General features: G+C 43.2%; 1 protein-coding gene across 2 annotated transcripts in view; it reads left to right on the top strand.

Annotated features, from left to right (window-relative positions):
* CA10 (carbonic anhydrase 10) overlaps positions 1 to 21,234 on the top strand; it is a 364,718-nt gene that overhangs the window by 276,362 nt on the left and 67,122 nt on the right. For both annotated transcript variants that reach the window (XM_070394374.1, XM_070394373.1), the window contains exon 5: positions 9,107 to 9,292. In XM_070394374.1, coding sequence (XP_070250475.1) covers positions 9,107 to 9,292 — 186 coding nt within the window. The remainder of the gene's footprint in view (positions 1 to 9,106; positions 9,293 to 21,234) is intronic.

Below are 21,234 nucleotides of genomic sequence, written 5' to 3'. Positions count from 1 at the left end.
TGTGTTCATTTGTCACACAGAAATAGCAATACGCCCTACCTCACAGGTTTTGCTGAAAAGTAAATGAGATGAGCTATGTAAAGCACCATCAGGGAGTCCAGTACCTACCGTCTCAGTCACCTGTGCCACCCCACCCCTGGTTGCTCGTGTTTGAATTACTCCAGGGACACTGCCTAGTCACTTCTACCATTTTCTTTGCACGCCTTGCATTTTCCCATCCCCAGGTCTTTGCTGAGGCTACTCCCTAATCTAAGCATCTCTGGACATCTGCCAGCCCATGTCCAATGCCAGCCCCTTTGGGGAAACATCATTAGTGCTCCTGAATAGAATTCATCTCTCCCTCCTCAGAGCCAATAGAGCAGCTCAGTCTGCAGTCCACACAGGCTCTTTCCTGTCTATGGTCTCTGGCACTTATAGCTCTGTGACCTGTGTACCCTCACGGAGTCTCAGTTTCTTCATCGGAATGCTGGCAATAAAACTATCTGCTTCCTGGGCAGTGGCGAGGATCGAGTTGCTAATGCATGCACAGCGGCAGGCACATAGAGTACAATAGAGGCTAGTGATGTCAACGTGGTAGCAGCAGCAGTATATTTAGATGTGACCTCTACTCAGAAAATGTAATTCCCTTGGTTGCTTGCTTCTAGAAAGGATCCATGCTGTTTCTATAAATAAGTGTCTTTTTTTCACATTCACCCATCACTTGTTAAGGGCTGTAGTATTGAATAGCCACCAATGGTGACTCCAAAAAGATAAGTGTATCAGGGGTGGGGGTCCTGTTTGGATTTAGGTTGTGAATGATATTTATCCATTTAAGACCCTGAGCCTTCCTTCCAGGGCACAGGAAATGTTCATTACGCTGGAGGACCTCTGAGACGTGCACAGGGTGAAAAGTAGACAGCAATGTGAAATCTCAGCTGCACAGTCATGGGGGTGTCACATAATCCTCTGCGTGCCGTCCATTATCTCAGCTGGAACACGTGAAGATCACACCTACCTTACAGATTTTGTGTAGGGATTGTAGATGTTCGTAAAGCACCTAAGGAGACACAAGACAAATTATTACATTTTACTTAAATATTAAATTATTTAAATACTAGAGGCCCGATGTACAAAATTTGTGCAAGAGTAGGCCTTCCTTCCCCCTGGCTGCCGGCACCGGCTTCCCTCTGGCACCCGGGACTTGGACTTCCCTCCAGCTGCTGGCACCCAGGACCTGGGCTTCCCTCTGTCTGCCGGCAGGCATCCGGGACCCGGGCTTTCCTTGCAGTCCTGGCTTCGTCCGGAAGTTCTTCCGGAAGGATGTCCGGAAGGATGGTCTGTCTAATTAGCATATTACACTTTTATTATTATAGACTATTAAATTAATAGTAAAAATCATTGGTTGGTAGCGATGGCTTAATAGACAAGTAGTTCATGGGACTCACTCCTGGAAACCCATAATCCAGGACTATAAGGGGAAAACTCATTCCAAACACTTTTCTCTGGGGTTCCCCCCCACACCCTGGCCAGAGATTGGGCAAGGCTGAGGTATAGGTAAAGGGCTCAGTACCAACAACTGTGTTTGGTAAGAGCATGCCCAACTTAATGGCAGCCACCTGCCCAATGTCCCCTTGAGGAAGATGGAGGATGAAGAGATTCTCTTCACGTAGCCCACACCTTTGTGGACCAGGCCGTTTCTTTCATACCTGATCTTCGTTCCTCTGGTCATCACCACCAGCACCAATCATGGCAAGAGATGCTTCACTGCAGTGGTACTGCCTGGCATCCCTGTAGAGTTTGCAAAGAAATTATTTGTTGTTCGAAGAGTCAGTATTGCCATACATAGGTTCAATTTTATCTTCATAATCATAGGATTAATGTCAAAATAAGCAGCCCATGTGATCATTTCATCTGCTTTTTCAACGTTGACTCCAAAGTCTTAGTCTCTTTGCATAGGAAAAGCAGACTGACTCATACTGATGGGTTAGAGAAAGACTAGAATAAACTTGGCATTGCTAAGGAAGAGACCTCTATCCGCCCTCCAGGGTTAAGAGTGGTGGGTGAGATCTTGGAAGTACTTCTTCAACCCTCCTACACAACTCCATCTATGGCAACTCAAAGCAAGTCACTCTGGTGGGTTTTATTTTCTTCCTTACCCTCATCTCAGCCACTTTCTTCCTAACAGCTGCAACCCAAGAGCTCCAAATATTTATCTTCTGCTTTCTTTGAAAGCTGCATTACAAAAATGCCTTCTCCCACTGCTCCACATCCTTTACCCCCATCTCTCTCTTCAACATCTAATCCCCTCCAAGTCTAATCATTGCTCTGAAATTTCCATAGCATGAACATCTGGGTGAGTGCTGAGAAGAGCCCCAGACCCAAACGAATCATATCATGTAAATGCTATGACCAGATGTCAGGCTGAATTTTATTCTACTTTTCTATGGGTTATGGCATTCACATATACACACCCTTAGTACTAGAGCAGTTCTAACTCCCATGTCAGCCTGCTCTGTACCCTCAACATACAATAATTTAAAAGGGGAGAGAGGAATAAGAGAAAGGCGAAATGTGATTTCTAGTCTTGGGTCTGCCACTTACTTGTTGTACAATCCTAGACAAGTCTCTCTATCTCTCTGGGTGTCCGTTTCCTGGTTTATTGAGTAAGAGATTGGGCTTCGTTCTCTCTGAAGTCCTTTTAGCTCTAGAATCCACACTACCCTAATTTTGTCAATCCATGTATATGCTATGCTGCTGTGAGGCCAATCATTTGACTCCAGTTGTTTCTCCTGGCAGTGATGCCTCTGGAGTGTCCATGGGAGCAAGCAGCCCTCTGGCTCCTTGCATTCAGCCTTTACAAGTCAACCCCTTGGCATCTTGAGCTGCTCTGCAGGAGACCAGACTAAGTGCTGTTCTTAAATCTCTTAGGCTCACTAATTACATTCAAAGAAGGCCTATTACACACCTCAGCAGAGCAGTCAGAGACACATAATAGGAAACCTCGGTTGCAAAGAAAGGACACCTAATTTATATGACATGGTTGTCGGACCTTCTTCACTAACTCCTCTAGGCACTGAGCCAACATTATGGGCTCAGCCACCCAGTTGCTAATCCAGCACTAGGATAGGCAGGTATGTATGACCCATCTCTCAACTCCAGCAAGTGGGGACTGTATTCCCCTTGCTGTCCTGCATCTTGAAACCCCCAAGAGTACTGTGGCCAGGCCTGGCCAAATTTAACCCAAACTAGTACACCCACGGGCTTTAAGAGTTTAGCCCCAACCCCAGAAATTCCTTATGAACTATGTGATTTCCCTAACACTCTCTGCCTAATTCTGACTTCTCTTTCAAGAGCTGTAGAATGTGGAATCTGTCAGGCCTAGGCTGGAATTCTGATTCTGCTGACTTCTAACTGGAGCTTCGTGTAGAGTCATTTAATCTCTTTGAGCCTCATGTCTTTCCCTGTAGAATATGATAATAATCCCTTTCTCACATGGGCAGTGCAAGTATTAAATGAAGCTGCTAAGTACAAGGCCTGGAATATACCACAATCACTGTTACTCTTGTGGATGTCAGCCCATTGTGTTTCCTCAAATTATAGTCAAAGACAATCTGCTAAATAAGACAGTATCCTAAAGGCAAGAATGCCAGCACTCTTGTGTTGCAAGTGAGCAAGGCCTGTGCCAACTCTATATAGAAAAATAAATAAAAAGACCATTACTCAATGTCTGAATTTACAAAGTCACTGAGAAATGGAATGCAGCCTCTCTCTGGTGGCTTTGAAGTTGCTCTCTGAGACAGTGGAAGACCATGAACTTTGGCTCACAAAGACTTCTTTTGAGTGTCAGTCTCGTCACCTGCTCCCCTTTGAGTAGAGTTCTTAGCCTATGTGTACCTAGTTTCCTGACCTATAAAGTGACATGCTATCTGACACACAGTGAGTCCTCAGAATCTGTGGGTGCCTCCACCCTGCCTTTCCTACCCAACTGTGTTGAGAATGCAGGTAGCTCTTGTGCAAGTCAGATGACCAACTTTTTCTTTTACACAATTGGGATTCTGTTTCCTCTGCCCTGAATCTCCAGACTGGAGAAGAAATGAAAACCCCTGACATAGTTTCCATCTGAAATGAGCTGAGATACTTGCATTTGCTCATATCAGGCTCATTAGATGTAGAATCAGACACCCTACGTTTGCCTCACTGCCAACTGTGTGATCCAGGAAAAGTCGCTGAGCATTCATTCACCAATCGCACTTACTTCCCTCATTTGTAAAATGGACATCGCATACACCTCTCCCCTCATTTCACAGTGGATTGAAATATAACACAAAGGAGAACTGGGAGGCAGCCAGAGGCCACCTGGAGATCGGCTGTAGCATCAACTTCTCCATTCACTTTGTTTCCTGATCTGCATCATACAACTTTCTCAACGTGCTGTGCACCAACATAGTTCATTGGAAACACAGTAATTAGCATCACAGATGAAATGACACTGCTGCAATGTTAATTACTACAATGCAGATGCATCGTTAGATATCATACATAATGTTGTCAAGCCTTTATTTTTAAATTAAAGTGCAACAAACCATACCCAAGCTACACAGCTTTTTTTGATTAATACAAATTAATGTTATTTTGGTGTCTGGGGAAAGGGTGGGGATAAGGGGGTGTTGCATCTAATTATAAGAACACATAGGCAAGTGGTGGCATTTCAGATGGATTCCTCATCACTTCCTTCCCCCACTCTGGTCTCTACGTATTGAAGAGTGCGAGCTCCATGAGTGCAGGGAGCATGCCTGGTTTTACGCCACACAATTCCTAGCTCCTAGTGCATAGTCACATATATTGAATATTGTATGAATTGCTGACAATATAATGAATGAATGAATGAATGAATGAATATAGAGTCATGTAAGTAGAAGGGGTCTAGAAGTGGCGTTGAGAACTAGAAGGTGCAGTGTTTTATTCCTGGTGACCCTGGTTTTGTGTTTGCTTCATGGCCTGCAAAATGATCTTGAATGCAACTCACGCCTAGAGCTTTAAAATGCTAAATGGGAGACAAGTGACTCATCACAATGCAGAAGCCAATTAAAGTACTTCATTGTGATGCTCAGCAAGCAGCACTGGATCCCACCAGGCTCCAGGAAGTATGGGAGATCAGCATGGGTCCTTCAACATCAGCTAGGCACCCATGCAACACGTCAAAATTAAGGGAAGGGAGAGAATGAAAATAACACGTCTTATTTATTTCATTCTCACCACAACCTCATTGGGGACCTTTTTCCCAGTTTTATATGGTGGTAAAATACATATATAAAATGTACCATCCTAACCATTTTTACGTGTACACTTTAGCGGTATTAAGTACATTCAGGTTGTTGTGCAACCACCCATCTCCAGAACTCTTCATCTTGCAAAACTGAATATTTAAGCCTATTAAGCCATAACTCCCCATTTTTCCCTACCTCCAGCCCCTGGCAACCACCATTCTACTCCCTATCTCTACGATTTTGACTACTCTAGTTACCTCATATAAGTGGAATCATTTACATGTAAAGTAATTACTGATAAGGTGAGATTTACTTCTATCATTTTGACATTTGTTTTCTGCCTGCCTCATACCTTTTTTATCCCTTGTTTTCATGGGGGAAATTTTCTTATCTCTACCTCACAGTTAAGGAAAATGAAGCTGCAGAGTGAGTGGTTCAGTTGGTTGAGCATCGTTCTGTGCACCGAAAGGTCACCACTTTTATTCCCGGTCAGATCATATATCTGGGCTGCAAATTCAATCCCCAGTTGGGGCACATACAGAAGGCAACTGATTGATGTCTCTCTCTTTCTCTCTCTGTCTCCCCCCTCTCCCCCCCACACACACACCTTCCTCTCTCTCTAAGCATGTCCTCAGGTGAGAATCAAAAATAATAATAAATAAATAAAATAATTCACTGAAAGGTCACTGAGAGACAGATTTGGAATCTTTTGATTTAAGAGTCCTTGATTCTTCCATCAAATATTTGCCAATGTGTGTTCCTAAGTATTGCGAAATGCAGACAAGCGTACGACATTGTCACTGGCTTGATTCAGTGGACAACAGTTTTCTTAGGAACATGAAACAGACAGAGATGAAGGCACCACTAGAAGTGCAGGGAAGCCCAAGATATCTCTGCTGTGGGACAGAGCACATGTCCTATAAGAATTCAGAGCAGCTCCTCTTATGCTGCCTTGCAGACCAGAGGTGCCCATGGATGTTACAGGTTGAATCCTATGGTTCTGTTCTTCATGTCGTTTGAAGAGAATTAGAGAGATCCAGCCCTACTCTGTGGGATGTACTCTCCACCGCAGATGGAGGTGGCACTGGATAGTAAGCACAGTGATGATGTGTACACCATTACACCCAGAATTTGCCTAATGAAATAGCCCCGTTTTAGTAAAACTATTATTTATAAGGATGCTCATCGCATTATTTTTGTACAATAGTGAAAAAATGGAGAGAATGGAAAGATTCAACAATGAGTTATATATTTTTATAGAAGCATATTGTACAGTTATTGCAAAGTGTTATTACAGAAGAACAGTTAATAACCAGAAATATTCATGTTAGTAAAAATAATATGTAATATATTTATGCTATATATTAATATTACATTAATACATTATATATAATTGTATGTATTTATATATAGAATCATATATGTGAAAAATAATTTCTCTATGTACACATAAAATATTTTCATTAAAATATGAGTATATAGAGTTATGAGTGTGAAGAGTACATATACTAAAATATTAGTGGTGCTTATTGGGTAAGTGGTTCTGGATGATTTTTATTTTTTTGAGCTGCTCTAACCATAAGGCCTGTATATAAATTCTCATTATGTCATACTGACTAAATATGTATTTATCTGAGACTGGAGAACAGGAATGGGGTGCTTGACAGGGATCATTTGGTTGCAAGGAATAGATAACCTACAAAAAAGAATAATCTATTGGTAAATTATCTGACAAAGTACAGCTCAGGTCTCAAGAAGGAACTGGAATAAGGAGGTGCCAAGAGTTTCTGAAGGTCGGGCAGTTATTCTCTCCAGTTCCCTTTCTCTCTCTGCATGGTTTCCTCTGTCACTGTTGGCACGTCTGCTTTTCTTTTCTCTCTCTCAGATCTGACTCCAACTGCTTAGCAGATTGACTGTCTGGTCCCCATGTGACTTTCCAGTTCAGAACTCAGCAGAGACCATCCAGAATCTCTGTTGATAGTTCCAGATCACAGGAGAGAAGATGGTTGACATAGTGTGTATCCATTAACTTTTGCTACTTAACAAACAACCCCCAAAACTTAGGGACTTTCAACAACCAATTATTTCACTCCCAAGGCTCCAGGTCTGTGGGCCTGTCTTCTGGTCTGGACCAGCCTAAGCTGATTTGGCCAGGCCAGTCAGCTGGTGGATGATCCATAGAATGGCCAGTCAAGAATGGCTTCTCCTGGGGTGGCTCTCCTCACTCTGGTGTCAGCCTCCAGCAGGCTAGCTCAGGCTTGTTTGCATGGAGGTCTCAAGTTTCCAAGAAGGAGGGAGAAAGCATGTAAGGATCTACTACTCTCAGAAGTAGAATATTACATCGACTACATGTGATTGGTCAAGGCAAGTGACAAAGCTAGCCTAGATTCAAGGGGTGAAGAAATAGACCCCTATCTTCATGGGAACGGCTACAGAGTCACACGTAAGGAGTGCAGCTGCGGGGAGAGGAGGAGTTCTGGCCATTTTCTAATCTGCACATAATCTGCCAGAGACCCAGACTGACACAGGCTTCATCTTGTAGCTGCACCACATTTACATATTTCTACATCACCCACTTGGCTGATGCAGCAGGGAAAGAGAGAGACTGGAGAATCGTGCATAAGCTTTTCATGGTTTCAGCCTGGAAATGACACTTGTCATGTCCCTTCATAGCCCGTGACCAACACCATGGCCTCCACCTTATGGCAAGATGGTAGCATAATGAGTCAATGGAGTATTTGGCAAGCATCACTGTCTCTGCCACAGTGAGCACTGTACAGAACTAAACTAACCGATCATTTAAAAGGCTAGTGTAAGAAAAGTGGAAGAGCAGGTAAGGCTAGTGCTATAAAGGTATCAAAAGTTTTGTGAAGCTCTTAAGGAATCCATAGGGCTGGCCCAAAGGAGCCAGAGTAAACAGGAAGAAAATGCAAGTAGCTCTGCATCCAATAGCCTAGAACATTCCATCCAGACCCACTCAAAGTCTCCCTGAAGCTTTTGATCCCTCCTAGAGCAAAGTCAACCCAGAAGACTAAGACAGTAAACGTCAAAGGGAAGAATCAGTGTTCTAGAACCAAGTGTTGAGAGGTGCTAAGGTAATAGGAAAATGAAGCTGAACATCAAATTCCAAAAGGAAAGGAGTAACAGGACCACAAGCAATAAGGCTAGCCTTTTTCAGGGGCTGCAGCAAGTTGGACTTGGGAGTGAGGAATAAGTCTAGGAATCTTTGAAAAGGGGAAGCTTGTATGAATCTCTTTAGCTTCGCACTGAGGCCACCAGCTTTAAGGAAGGATCAGAGCTCTCATTCTGTTCAACATCTGGTTGCAGAGGTGAGAGAGGGACCTAACCAAGACACACTGGACTGGACACTTGAGATTGCAGACCTATGCCTTCAGTCTCCCACTAGGTTTTGTTCCTCTTCATCCATTTTGGCTTCCTTGTCTCTCATTCGGCCTTTGTAGCATCTCACCCCTACTAACCGCTTTCTCCAATTTCTCACACCTGAGACTTGAACTTTTGCAGCATTTCTACATCCCAAGTATTTATGGTAAGAAGACAAGGTAATGCTTTCTAAGGTGCAATGTCCAAAATATCAGTCATAGTTGATGAGGTCTCCTTTGAGTTTCTACCTCAAATTCCTAAATGATAATGTGGTTTATGCTGCACAGAAAGTATCTTAGAAGCCAGGTAGTGCAGGAATGCCCTCTGGGGAGCCTGCTGCTCCCCATTCCATGTGTGGGTTCAACCTAATGTCCTCCTATTAGGGGGAAGCAAAAGGCATAGGTCTAAGCACCGTGGTAGGTTTGGTGAGAAACGGAAGGAGGAGAGCTTTGCTTGACCTGTTGCCCGTTGCCTTGCAGGTCAGTGGGACCATGTACAATACTGGAAGACACGTGTCCCTGCGCCTGGACAAGGAGCACTTGGTCAACATATCAGGAGGGCCCATGACATACAGCCACCGGCTGGAGGAGATCCGGCTACACTTTGGGAGTGAAGACAGCCAAGGGTCAGAGCACCTCCTCAACGGACAAGCCTTCTCTGGGGAGGTAGGTGGGGCTGTTGGGGAACTAAGGTTAAGTGCAACTTAATAAGATTTGGTGCCTATTTATATCCATGGTGGGATGACAGGTGGAAAGATTTCTCTTGAATCTATGAAACAAGAAGGTCGGTACCTTCTTTCTCCCTCTGTCTTTTGCAAGTTGATGTGGAAGTCTATAATGAGCTTCCAGTGTTTACCAGGGAAGGCCACAATGAAACGGAATGTTTCCTTCCAAAACTTGGGTGCACCTCTCTTATGACTCATGCCCTAAGTTATCTCCAGAGCATTATTTCAACCCCAAGCCCTTACCTTTCAAGCGCATCTTCATTTTCTTCTATCTGGGTATTCAATCTCCCATAGGTTACATATGATAACATAGGTTCCATAATTCTCCATTCTGGGAGAATGGGTCTAATCTGCACAAAACTATAAGTTACTGTGAAATAAATGTCAGGCAACTAAATAGTCACCATTAATGGTGAGTCTCACTGTATGCCACCATCACCCCAGACAAAACTCAAGCCACAGCAGTGAGCCAAACCACAGTCTCAATTATAGGATGAGAGCTACAGTTGAAGCAGATGGCATCTGTGTTATGACACTTGAGAAGCAGGGTGTGTTTTATTTGACCTCTTTGACCTCTCTTGCACTTGAGGGTGGTTATCAACAAGGGGCCAGGGGTTTTACATGCTCAATATCCTGTAATGAGGTTTCTGTTTACGAGTCCTCAGTAACTGATGTCAAGACGGCTCTGAAATAACAAAAGTGTATACCTCATTATCAACTTGGTCTTTTTAAGTGGTTTTAATCAAGATCATGTTTAAAGTTAGCATTGTTTTTGATATCATAAGGCCATACACTGAGAAAGAAATGCACCATCTTGATGAGTCCAGTGGCCAGATTTTAATAATTGTTCAAAATGTATCAACTGAGAACCTTCCTAGGCATTCTGCTTATTACCAGGAATACAGGGATTAAAACAAATAAAACCATAGAGCTCCTATCACGGAGGAGCTCAAAGGGTGCCATATTCAAATCATTCAAGTATAATGTCATGCTATAATGGAGATGTACAAAGGCTCTGGCCAACTCAAAGAAGAATTGGCAAATTTTCCTTGAAGGGATCAGACAACGGCTCACCTTTAAACTGGGCTGAGAAGAAGAGCAATGCAGAACAATTTTAAAAGCATCTTGTTTGGAGTCACAGAACCTGAGTTTGTACCTCCTGCTTTGATACACACTAATTGTGTGATCTTGAGATGGCTATTTGATCTTTCTAAGGCTGGGTTAGATAGCTCTCCAGGTTACTTTGAAAATTAACAGGGATTCCAAATGTGAGGAGCACGGGTACTCAAAGGTTGATAGACAACAAAGATAAAGCAAGAAATGAGGGACAACAAAGGCACCAGATGAGTCAGAACACTGAGTATTGAGGAAGGTATGCATAGATTTCATACATCTTCAGTTAGTAATGGCTGCATAGAGGACAGGGTTGAGCAGGAATATGGGTCTCCTTCCAGAATGTGTAGCAGAAATTCTAGGATTGATTAGAGATGTCTGCCAAAGGCACTGTAATGCGAAAATCCCTAGTTGCAGATCTTAAACTAGAGTAGGGCAACAACTCATGAATTAAGAATGACTGGAGACTGCCAATCTGAATTAGAAAATATTCAAATTTAGATAAACTTATACTTTTAAAAACACATGTTATTTTAAGAGTTCTGATCATTTTATTTGTTGAGTTACTTGCTCATTTATTTTTTTGCTGTTATTTCTTTTTTTTCCTCCCTCACTGTACTGTTACATTCCAGTGCCTCTCACAAGATTCCATCAGAGTAAAGATGAATTTATTAAAGAATTTATTCAAAGAATGAATGAAAAAATATAGATGTTTATTTGGCTAAAATCTTTACATTGTAGAGTTCCTTAGAGTAGCTTGTTTCTTCAGTATATAATAAGGGGGCTCTGTAATTGATATATGAACTACAATTTTGGAGTAAATGAATGCTTCCAAAATCCTTAAGGAAAGCATATAACAATTTGATCTGTCAATGTGTTCATTTTCCTAGACCTACCCCAGACCACAGGTATCAGACACTCCAGGGAATTGTATTTTAAAAGTTCCCGGGAGAGTCTGATAATGAGATTTGTGAAGCACTCCCTCAATAGTGCATTCTTAAGCTTTCTCAATGAAGAAAGCATTTGCAAATCAGCATTAACTGGGAATCATTGTCAAAATATTTACATTTGAGTTCTTCTCCCACGGCAACTGAATCAGTCTCCAGGAGTGGGGTCCAGGTGTGCACATTTGTACAAATTCCCCCAAGAGATTTCGGTTAGTGACCCCTGTGCCAATTTCAGCTCAGGCTCCATCTGAATTGTCCCAGTTTTGTAAACAATGAGGACTTAAGAAAGCCATACAGCACAAAAAATGAAAAAGGAGCGCCCAGAGGTAATTGCCCTCTGGAAATAGCAAAGCTGTGTGCTTTCTAGACGGGTGGGATTTGGAGAACTGCTTCCCAATCATGGTAGCCACACACACATCCATTGACCCAAGGCACCCTTGAGCATCAGCCTCAGCAGAAGTACAGTTAGACCTTGCCCTCGGTAGACCACATGGGCTGTATCCCATTTCTTTCCGAGCCCCTCCATCTCAGTATGAGTTGGTCTGTGTATAGCTGGTCTGTAAACTGGTGTAGATTTAGGTGCCAGAAATCAGGATGTTGGAAGAACCAAAACAATGTCATATGGAAAGCAGTTGGATAGGCATTTGGCCTTTGAGAGATCTAAAGGGCTGTCATGAGCAGGAAGCGTTTGGCATCTTCTTTGTGGTATGAGGGAAAGAACTAGAGTCAATGGGTGAAAATTCCAGGAAAATGGATTTGGCTGAATATATGTTCTAAGTATGAGGACTTATCAATCAATGGAATGAGTTTACCTCTGACACTAGCGAATTCCCATCACCGTAATTATTAAGCATGGGATGGAATTTGAGAACTTCATAAAAGTGACTCACATCCTTTTAGCTTTAATGCGCCTTCTGATGCCGACATTCTACACAGTCCATGATTTCCTTAAAGAAAACGTTCTCCAATCCGATTCCACTGATGATCAGCCCCAGTTAAAGTAAATATATCCCATCCTGTAGGTTAACATTGTATTTGTATTTTGTGCTATCTCCATGGCCACCTTTGGCCTTTGTTTTTGGCTATCCACTGAGAGGACCCAGGTAAACCCTTCAAGCAACAAAGCATGTGTTTATTTTGTTGACAATGAATAATCACATTGCCATCTGCCCCATCTATCATTGCTGATTGTGATAAGTCCATTAACTCCGGCATTTTCCTTGGCACAGTGCAACAGTCGTTATCTGAAGAGCTGAGATTAATTGCCGTCTTGTCTAGTGAGGTTATTGTAATTGATGGTAATCATTTGCTTTGTTTTATAAAGCTGCGTGGATGTACGACACAGTCAGCAACTGCGTTTTTATAAAAATTATTCATGTCCTACATGGAGAACTCCTGAATGCCTTGTTGGGGGTTGGTGATAAATGAGCATATTCAGGGATTCAAATGTCTCAATGTTTTTAAGAAGGGAAAATTAACTGTTTTTAATAAGTAAGACCCTTAGCTTGCTAATCATGTCTAAGTGGTTAGATTAATGTCCAGTATAAAGTAGGGTGTTTATGAAAAGAAACAAATACATTAACCAGGCAGAAGATAATATTTGAAAAGAATCATGCCCGTGGATTAAGTTGCAGCAGTGAGGCCAGACAAGAAGAATCTTTCTTATTTGGGGGAAATTGGAAATATTCATTTTTAAAACCTCCCTTAAGTTCTTCTTTTCAGAGGGGTAAGGAGGGGCACTGGGAACTGCACCAGCCACCTCATGGGGTACCTGTGGCCTGAGCCCGCTGTTCATGTGATCCACTCTTCGCATGACAGTTGTGCTTCTGCCATGTGCTAAGCTCCACATCCCAGCTCCTGCCCAGAGAAGCATCCACTATGCAGGAAATAGACAGCTTGGCCACTGTTTCCATGCTTTGCAACTTACTTTCATTCATTTACTCATTCAGTTAACAAACACTAGTTGAGTGCCTACCACATGCTGTGCAGTGAATAAAATAAGGAAAAATCTGCCTGTAAGGTACTTTCAGGCCAGTGAGGGTAGACAAATAATAGACATGATAAATGATATGGTAAGTTAGAATAGGATAAATGCTATGGGAAAAGAAATAGGTCAGAGTAGAGGGTATCAGAGGATGAGAAATGGAGGTAGTAAGTTACAAGTGTAAATGGGGTGGTTGGTTTTAATCTCAATGAGAGGATGACACTTGTGAGGTTGTCATGGGGATGTCTAGGGGGAAGACATTGCCGGCAGAAGCAACAGCAAGGACCATGGCTTTGAAATGGGAAAGAGCTGTGAGCATTCTAGGAAAAGCAGGAGCAGCAAGAACACGTCTGTAGCAATAGGGTGTGAGAGGTCAGAGGTGACCAGGGCTGCTGCAGATCATATCCTCTTTGCATGGACTTTGTATGGACTTGGCTTTTACCCTGAATGAAATCTAAAAAACAATGATATATATTCTCCCAGTTAATCAGTAAACACTAGATCAGTGAGGTTGTCCTTAGTATTGTCTTCTTCTTACCTGGGGAAACTGAGGCCCAAGACCATCCAGACAATAAATATTTGAGGTTGGACTTATCTCAGGTCTTCAGATTTACAACTTTGCTTAGCATAGGCCAAGGTTTATCCACAAATCCCTTAATAATGACTGTTCACATATGCTGGGCCCTCGCTCAGTGGGGAAATAAAGACCTGTAGATCTTGGAGCCTGCCTTTAAGGAGTCAACAATCTAGCAGAGGATCCTGTCAGCCCAGACTGGTAACTCCCTATAGTCACAGAGTAGGCTGTGCTTTTTAATACTTTTCCATACATGTTTTACGCACTTGGTATATACATGTTTACGCACTTGGTTGAACAAAGAGATTGAATGAGTAAGGGGAGATAGTTTTGAAAGACTGTAGCTTTCAGAGTGCCTAAATTATGTCCAGTATATCAGTAATTAAATTATGTTGTCATAATGGCAAACCTAACCAAGTTAATGTCGATATTAACAAAAGTCCTAGGCATGTTATGTTAAATTATTTACAAATACAGTTAAGCAAATTCTTCAAGGTAGCTGGGAGGAGCAATGCAACAATTGATAGCTAGTGAACTAGAAAAATTCATTTAGATTCCTCATTTCCTGGAATGGCTCCAAGGGTCAGACCAGGGACCTGGTCTTTGCCAATGCTAAGAGCCAGAGTTCCGGATTCCGGGAGCCGGTCCTCCCCAGAGTGAGCAAACTGGCCTTCCAGAAGCAAAGTAAACAAGTCAGAAGCCCAGATGGTGGTAGGGCAGATTATGATGATACCAGTGAGCAGGTGATGACTCTGACCTAAGGATAGGAAGTGTTCCCTTTGGACATTTTTATAATTACTTCTGGAGAAGGACTGCTCGATCCAGTCAGCAGCTTCGTGCATTGCCAGTTTTAGATGGACACCGTGGGGCAGCCGAAGAGAGAAGACAGCTTGCTGAGGTCAGCTCATTATCCCGTTGACTTCATCCTAACCTGCATCATAGTGCTGACCTGGTCCCACGAGGATGGCATTATGACCAGCGCCATCCTCCTCCACTTGACTCTGACCTCCTCCTAGTGCTCACCCAAAGCAGGGAAGGAGGTGTTATATTACAGACAGTATTAAAGACAGGCATTAACTGGAACTTGATCAAGGCTCATCCTAGAACCTAACTGTTACCATGGAGACCATCACTGTTACAGCTTTACAGGTGTTGAATGGGTCTTCCTTTATTTAGTAACCAATGACACTGCAGTTAGGTACTGCTTCTAACACTTCTGTGAGCTAGCTGTACTTTATTTTTAATCCATTTCCAAAGCCACGGGAATAAAATCAAATCGGAAAAGAAGGTGTGAAGTAAGAATAATCCACTCACTATTACTCTGGCCAATGTCAGCAGTTCATTAAAATTTGTAGAGGTTCCCCCAAAGACCATATCTCCCACTTCAAGAAATAAACCTGCAATTGGAAAAAACAAGGCTGCTTGAAGCCTCCATCTGAAGTGTCAGTGCCGGAGGCCCCATTGAGGTCATCTCTTCCAACCCACTTACTGTACAAGAGGAAAAATCAGATTCCAGAAAAGGCAAGAGACCTGCCCAAGGTCACCGAGATTCAGTGGCAGAATTAGGACCAGAACCCAACTTTCCTGACTTTTGGTTTGGAATTTTTAATTTTTCAAATAAAAATTTTAAATTATATCAAATTCCAAGATTCAGAAGGCCGTTCTGGTCACCTGTTCTAGTTGCCTGGTAAAACAGGTGTCGCCTAATATTCAGATTTCCTGCCTTGGTGGGCAGAGCACCATCACAAGGGTGTTTATATAGACTCAAAAAACTAAAAGACATTGACGTAGTATTTTACACACATGGGCACTGATGAGCGTCCATGGGGGAGTGGACTTAGAAGTCACCAAAGCACCCCCAATCAAAAATACCACTAGTGAAAGAACCATAATAGTGCCTGATTGCAACAAATATGGAAATTAACGATTGGAAGACTAAGGTAGAAAGTAAAATGCCTTAAAAATCCTTTATTTGCTCTCAATATGAAAAGGCAAAATCATACTATTGTATTAAGGATCTAATATTATAAGCTCCTTTTCTATAGTTCGACTCTCCCCCCCCACCTCACTCTCCCCAATAATCATCTAGAACAGCTCAGTAATATTAAATATAAGTAATCTAGATAATAATATCGCAAAATTAAGTCATTAGATGTCTAGCCGCTCCATGGATGTGCTGCTGTACAATTCAAAATAAAGCCATTTAAAACCCCCAGATTCATTTGCTCCGACATATCGATAAACTTCTGCTGAAACAAAGCTAATCATCTCAATGGTGCCGGCTTAATTGCTCGCCAGTTGACGGATAATAAACAGACCTGAGGATTAAAATATGAACTAATTACTGTACTCAATTCCATTTACTTGATTTCATGTTCCATTAATTTTTTTGCATCATTTCTAGTGGAAGCCTGAGATTTATGATCGCCCCAAATGAATTATGCCACTTAGTTGCCTGTGGCATGCTCGTGTTCAGAATTCGTTGGAAAGGGCAGAATTCTGGGCAGTAAATATTTAGCTGAAGCAGCCTAGGATATAGTAAGTGAAGGTAATTATCCGTTCCCAAATACCAGCCAGAGTTGGCCTCTATAAATCTATGCCCATTTCAGCAGTTAAAGGGCAACTCTAGGACGGCTCTCATGGTTATTCATTGGATCAGCTTCTTAGAGGCAATCTCCAAGAGCAGTAGTTGAGTTGGCCTGGAAGAGGGCTGCAGGGAAATAGAGACAAGCACATCACAGGGATTGGATATTGGCCTCAGAGTCAGCCACTCGGCCACTGGGCAGGGATCAACATTTTGACTTAGAAGATCTGACTTTAAGACCCTGTTCTGTCTCTTGCTGGCTGTGTGATCTCAGTAAGACCAATGTGACCTCAGTGAGGGCAGAATTGGATAAGCCCTCCTAACGCTTTGAAACTGACATGGGACTAATAATGCCAATCTTATGTATGTGATAGGGTGATTGTGCAAAGAAAATGCTCCCGTGATTGGGCTTTTTTGAGCTATAAAGTGCTGGACAAGTCCGTTACTAGTCAGCCTAAACCTTGGAGTTCATCTAGTCCAAAGTCAGACTATACATGTAAAGATAACCACGATGTACTTACATGATTATTACCATCAGCTCTCATTTATTGAGCATGTACTATGTCTCAGGCATTGTGGTCAGTGCCTCATCACACCCAATATTCATAGAAACCTTATGAGCTAAAACTAATTAGTACCATTTTACACGTGAGGAAAGGGAACTTGGAGAAGCTAAAGAATAAGCCATTAGTCACATGGTTGGTATGGGGAAGAGCTAGGATTTGAACCCAGGTCTCTGACTCCAGCTAAGTGCTGAGTGACCTTAGATAAGTCACCTGACCTCTCTGGTTCTGCCTCTAAGTATCTGCTTAGAATGGGTAAGTCCATTCCCTCCCAGTTCTGCATGAACCTAATGAATGTGAACGGTGGCAGTGTGTACCTGCTGAGGACTGCAGCTTCATGGACCTTCTCCTCTCAGATGGAAGTTACATACCCAGCAGCTTTTTCTGTTACTTCTTTGAAGTGTAATAAGCAAGGTATGGTATATCTGTACATTTGCTTGCGTATGAACACATCTGTTTCCCTCTGCAAAGCGTGAGGAGCCATTTACCTTAGCTCAGAGGTAACTTGGGTGAATACATTTCCTTGCTCTGGGTCTATTTGCTGAGCTAGAAATTTCTGGATTGAGCCTTGAAAAATGAATCCTGCAGGAGCTATTTGGCAAAATGAGCTGAGCCGGGAGGTTTTAAATCACACTGCCAGCCGGGAAAAGAGGGCAGGCCCAGAGATCACCAGATCTCTGTGTCAAGACTCCATGCCCTGCACCAGTTTCTTTTTCAGATCAAATAATTGGGTCTGCTTCAGGAAAGACCCGTGATGGACCCAAATGGCGCCCCCAGACAACTGCTGTTTCTGTGAGGTCCTCTGTGGGGATCACGAATTTCCTGCCTATTGCACCTGCCCCGCGAGGGCTGATATGTCCCCCTGCCCAGGTGAGGAGCTGGGACCCACCAGCAAGAGCAGTGGTTAATTGCAGAGGTTAAGATCGCTCGTTACTTATTCCTGTATTTGCATCCTGGCTCCATCACTTATCGGCTATGTCCTTGAGCAAGTTACTCTACCTGCTTGTGTCTCAGTTTCCTCATTAATAGTGTAAAGCGCCCTGTCTTCTTGGTTGGCTAGCCTTCTCAATAAATGCCTTATATGATTCAACTCTGCCTTCATTTATTGGACACAGCGACAGGGAGCCCGAGCCCAACCAGGCGTTTCCCGGTAACAATAGGATGAGATTAACAGGGATGCCCATGCTATCAGGCCGTTTTCCTCAGCTTTATTGAGGAAAAGTTTCTATATAGTAAAATTCAGCAATTGTAACTGTTTTCATAAATATATAATCAGGTAACCACCTCTAGAACCATGACCTAGGACACTTTCATCACCCTGAAAAGTACCCCCGTACCCCTCAGCAGTCAGTGCCCCCAACCTGACCCCTGGCAACCACCGATCTGCTATCACTATAGTTTTGCTTTTTCTTACATTTCAATCAATGGACTCCTACAGTATGTAGTCTCTTTTTTTTTTTACTTTATCTCTTAAATTATCACACATTATAACTTTTCTCCTTTGGCATATGATTCTCTGAACGTATAACACATGTACAGATTTGCAGAACTATCATAGCGATCAGGATACAGCATGGTTCCCCGCCTGGGCTGTTTTGAGGGTTAAGAGGACCAATACACATAAAGTGCTCAGAACATGGCAGCTCTCCCGGCAGCAGCGTGCATCTTCCAGCTCCCTCTTCCAGGGTCAGCATTGCAGTCCTCCATCCACAGCGAACAAGAATCCAGAGTGGCGTCTATGCAAGGGTTGACATTCTTATACATCCCACCAGCCACTGTGAGTTGATTCCAAGTATCTTTACTACACAAAGATGAGCCTGGGCCCCTTTTCTGGTGGCCACTTTCTTATCATTGTCAATAATCCCTGGAGTAGGGCTGCCTGGAGGAAGTGTCCTTTTTGTTTGCAAAAGGCACCATCCACTGGTCAGAGTGTTTGTCCTCCGCAGAATGGCACCTTTTTTAATTAGTCACACAAGCACTGACACCGCCTAAAACTGTGGAGAAATCCATCAGCTTGAGCACATACAAGGAAGTTCACTCCCCTTCCTGGCCTCCGGGGAGCACCCTCCAGTCCCCAGATAACAGCTCCTTGCAAAGGGCACCAGCAAGTAGAGCATTTCCTCATTCCCTGTGAGTCTGGGCAAAGCCTTGAGCTGTCTGAATAGGATGCTCACATGCTCCAGTTTCCCTGGGACAATCCAGGTTGGACCTGTTGGTCCAGATGTCATTGTAAGGGCACCTCCTTTTACTCTCAAAAGTGCCCTCGTTGGCACAGTGAATCATAAGGTCATACTAGGTCCAGATGACCTTAAGCAAACAATGTAAGCTCTCTGGATCTCCTTCCCCTCATCCAGGAAAAAAAAAATGAAAGGATTGGAGTAGCTCAGTTAGGGCCCTTTTAGCACCAAGAGGCCCATGGAAGTAAAATATTTCCTGCATAATTTTATCATCACAGATGAACATTGGTTGAGGATCACTGTGCTATATCAGAAGAGTCAAAAACATTTATCTGCAAGGAAATCTTTTTTGTTATATTGAAGAGGTGCCCCAATGATGAAGTATCTATATATGTAAAAGCCTAAGTGACCCGTTGGTAGCTATGATGCACACTGACCACCAGGGAGCAGATGTTCAATGTAGGAGTGGAAGCCACAGGCATGGAATTATGGAACAAACTGATGAATCTCAAAGGGAAGAGGGGAGGGGAGGGGAGAGGGCAAGAAGAGATTAACCAAAGATCTTATATGCATACCAGAGGCCTGGTGCACAGATTCATGCACCAGTGGGGTTCTTTGGCCTGGCCTGCAGGGATCAGGGTGAAAACAGCTCTTCAACATTCCCCGAGGGGTCCCGGATTGCAAGAGGGCGAAGGCCAGGCCGAGGGACCCCACTGGTGCATGAATTCATGCCCTGGGCCTCTAGTATACTTATAAATAGCTGCCATCCTACCTCCTCTAGGATAAAAGCTTGGGAAAGTAAGTCCTTTGATGTGGTGCCACAATTAAAGCTCAGATTGCTCTGCTCACTTTGGGTAGACGACTCTGACTTGTTATGCTTAAAATATTGCACTTCCTACTCATGCCCCGCCACCACCAGCACACTACAGGCACACACACAGCCGTGCATCCTATCTCCATCCCTCCTTCAGCTACTTCCCAGGCAAAATGCTCCTGTGGTTAGTAAGGTGTTATACTAGAAACTGTGGTTCCCCTCGAACCATTTTGCTTTGGATATTTTAATTACAATGTGAGTGATTTCTGTACACTGAGCACCCCTAGGAAGAAACCCCAGGAATTATCATCATTAACCACTTAGGCTTTGTTTCAGTTCTGGTCTTCAGAGAGCCAGAATGCCAAGATGAATCTGTCACCTTGAACTCCTCCGCAAATCCCCCTTGTTGTGTGGGCGTTTAGCCTCCTTTGCCGTCAAACAAAAGGGAGAGTGTTTTGGCTCCTAAAAGCAGTTGTAAGCTTTGCTTTGAAAACCTTGGGGGCATCCACTCAGTCCCACCAAGCCCTAGTGCTGCTTCTGGAGTATTCATTTAGCTTGATTTGCATTATTTTAATTTCCTTAGGGGTGTTTTTACTAGCTGGAGGGTGATTTTCCCTTTAATGAAAGAGCAAGTTAATCCCAAAGCACACAGAACTAAACAAGCCCCTTTTATCCCGTCTAGCTTGTCACCCCCTCCTGCTGGCCTCTCTCTTCTGAGTGCCTGTCAGCTTTTCACCACACCTGCCTTGTCAAACCAGAGATGAGATGGAATGACAGCAAAGCATGGCCTGTCTTTCAATGGAATCAACCAGCCCTTGGCTTTAATTCATTTAATTTCCTGGAGCATATGACAACTGGGGGGGCGGATCGGGGAGTGTTATCTCTATCTCTCCGATAGAAAAGCTGTAGTCAGTGAGTACTATTCAACAAAAATTCATAGAATTAAGCCAAGAATCATGGAGCTGAGGGCTGCACAGATGAACAGACCCAGCCATAGTCTTCAAGGAACTCGAGTTCCCCAGGGCATCTTAGGTATATTGATTTGAGGTGCAAATAACAGAAACTCATTCAAGCTAGGTTAAGCTACAAGGGGAATTTTCTGCAAGGCCTCTGGGATATGTTACAGG

The sequence above is a fragment of the Myotis yumanensis genome, unplaced genomic scaffold, assembly GCF_028538775.1.
Source record: "Myotis yumanensis isolate MYYU_CA2020_CCGP unplaced genomic scaffold, mMyoYum1.0.hap1 SCAF_16, whole genome shotgun sequence".
NCBI classification, from domain to species: domain Eukaryota; kingdom Metazoa; phylum Chordata; class Mammalia; order Chiroptera; family Vespertilionidae; genus Myotis; species Myotis yumanensis.
This window is presented reverse-complemented; position numbering and strand designations above follow the sequence as displayed.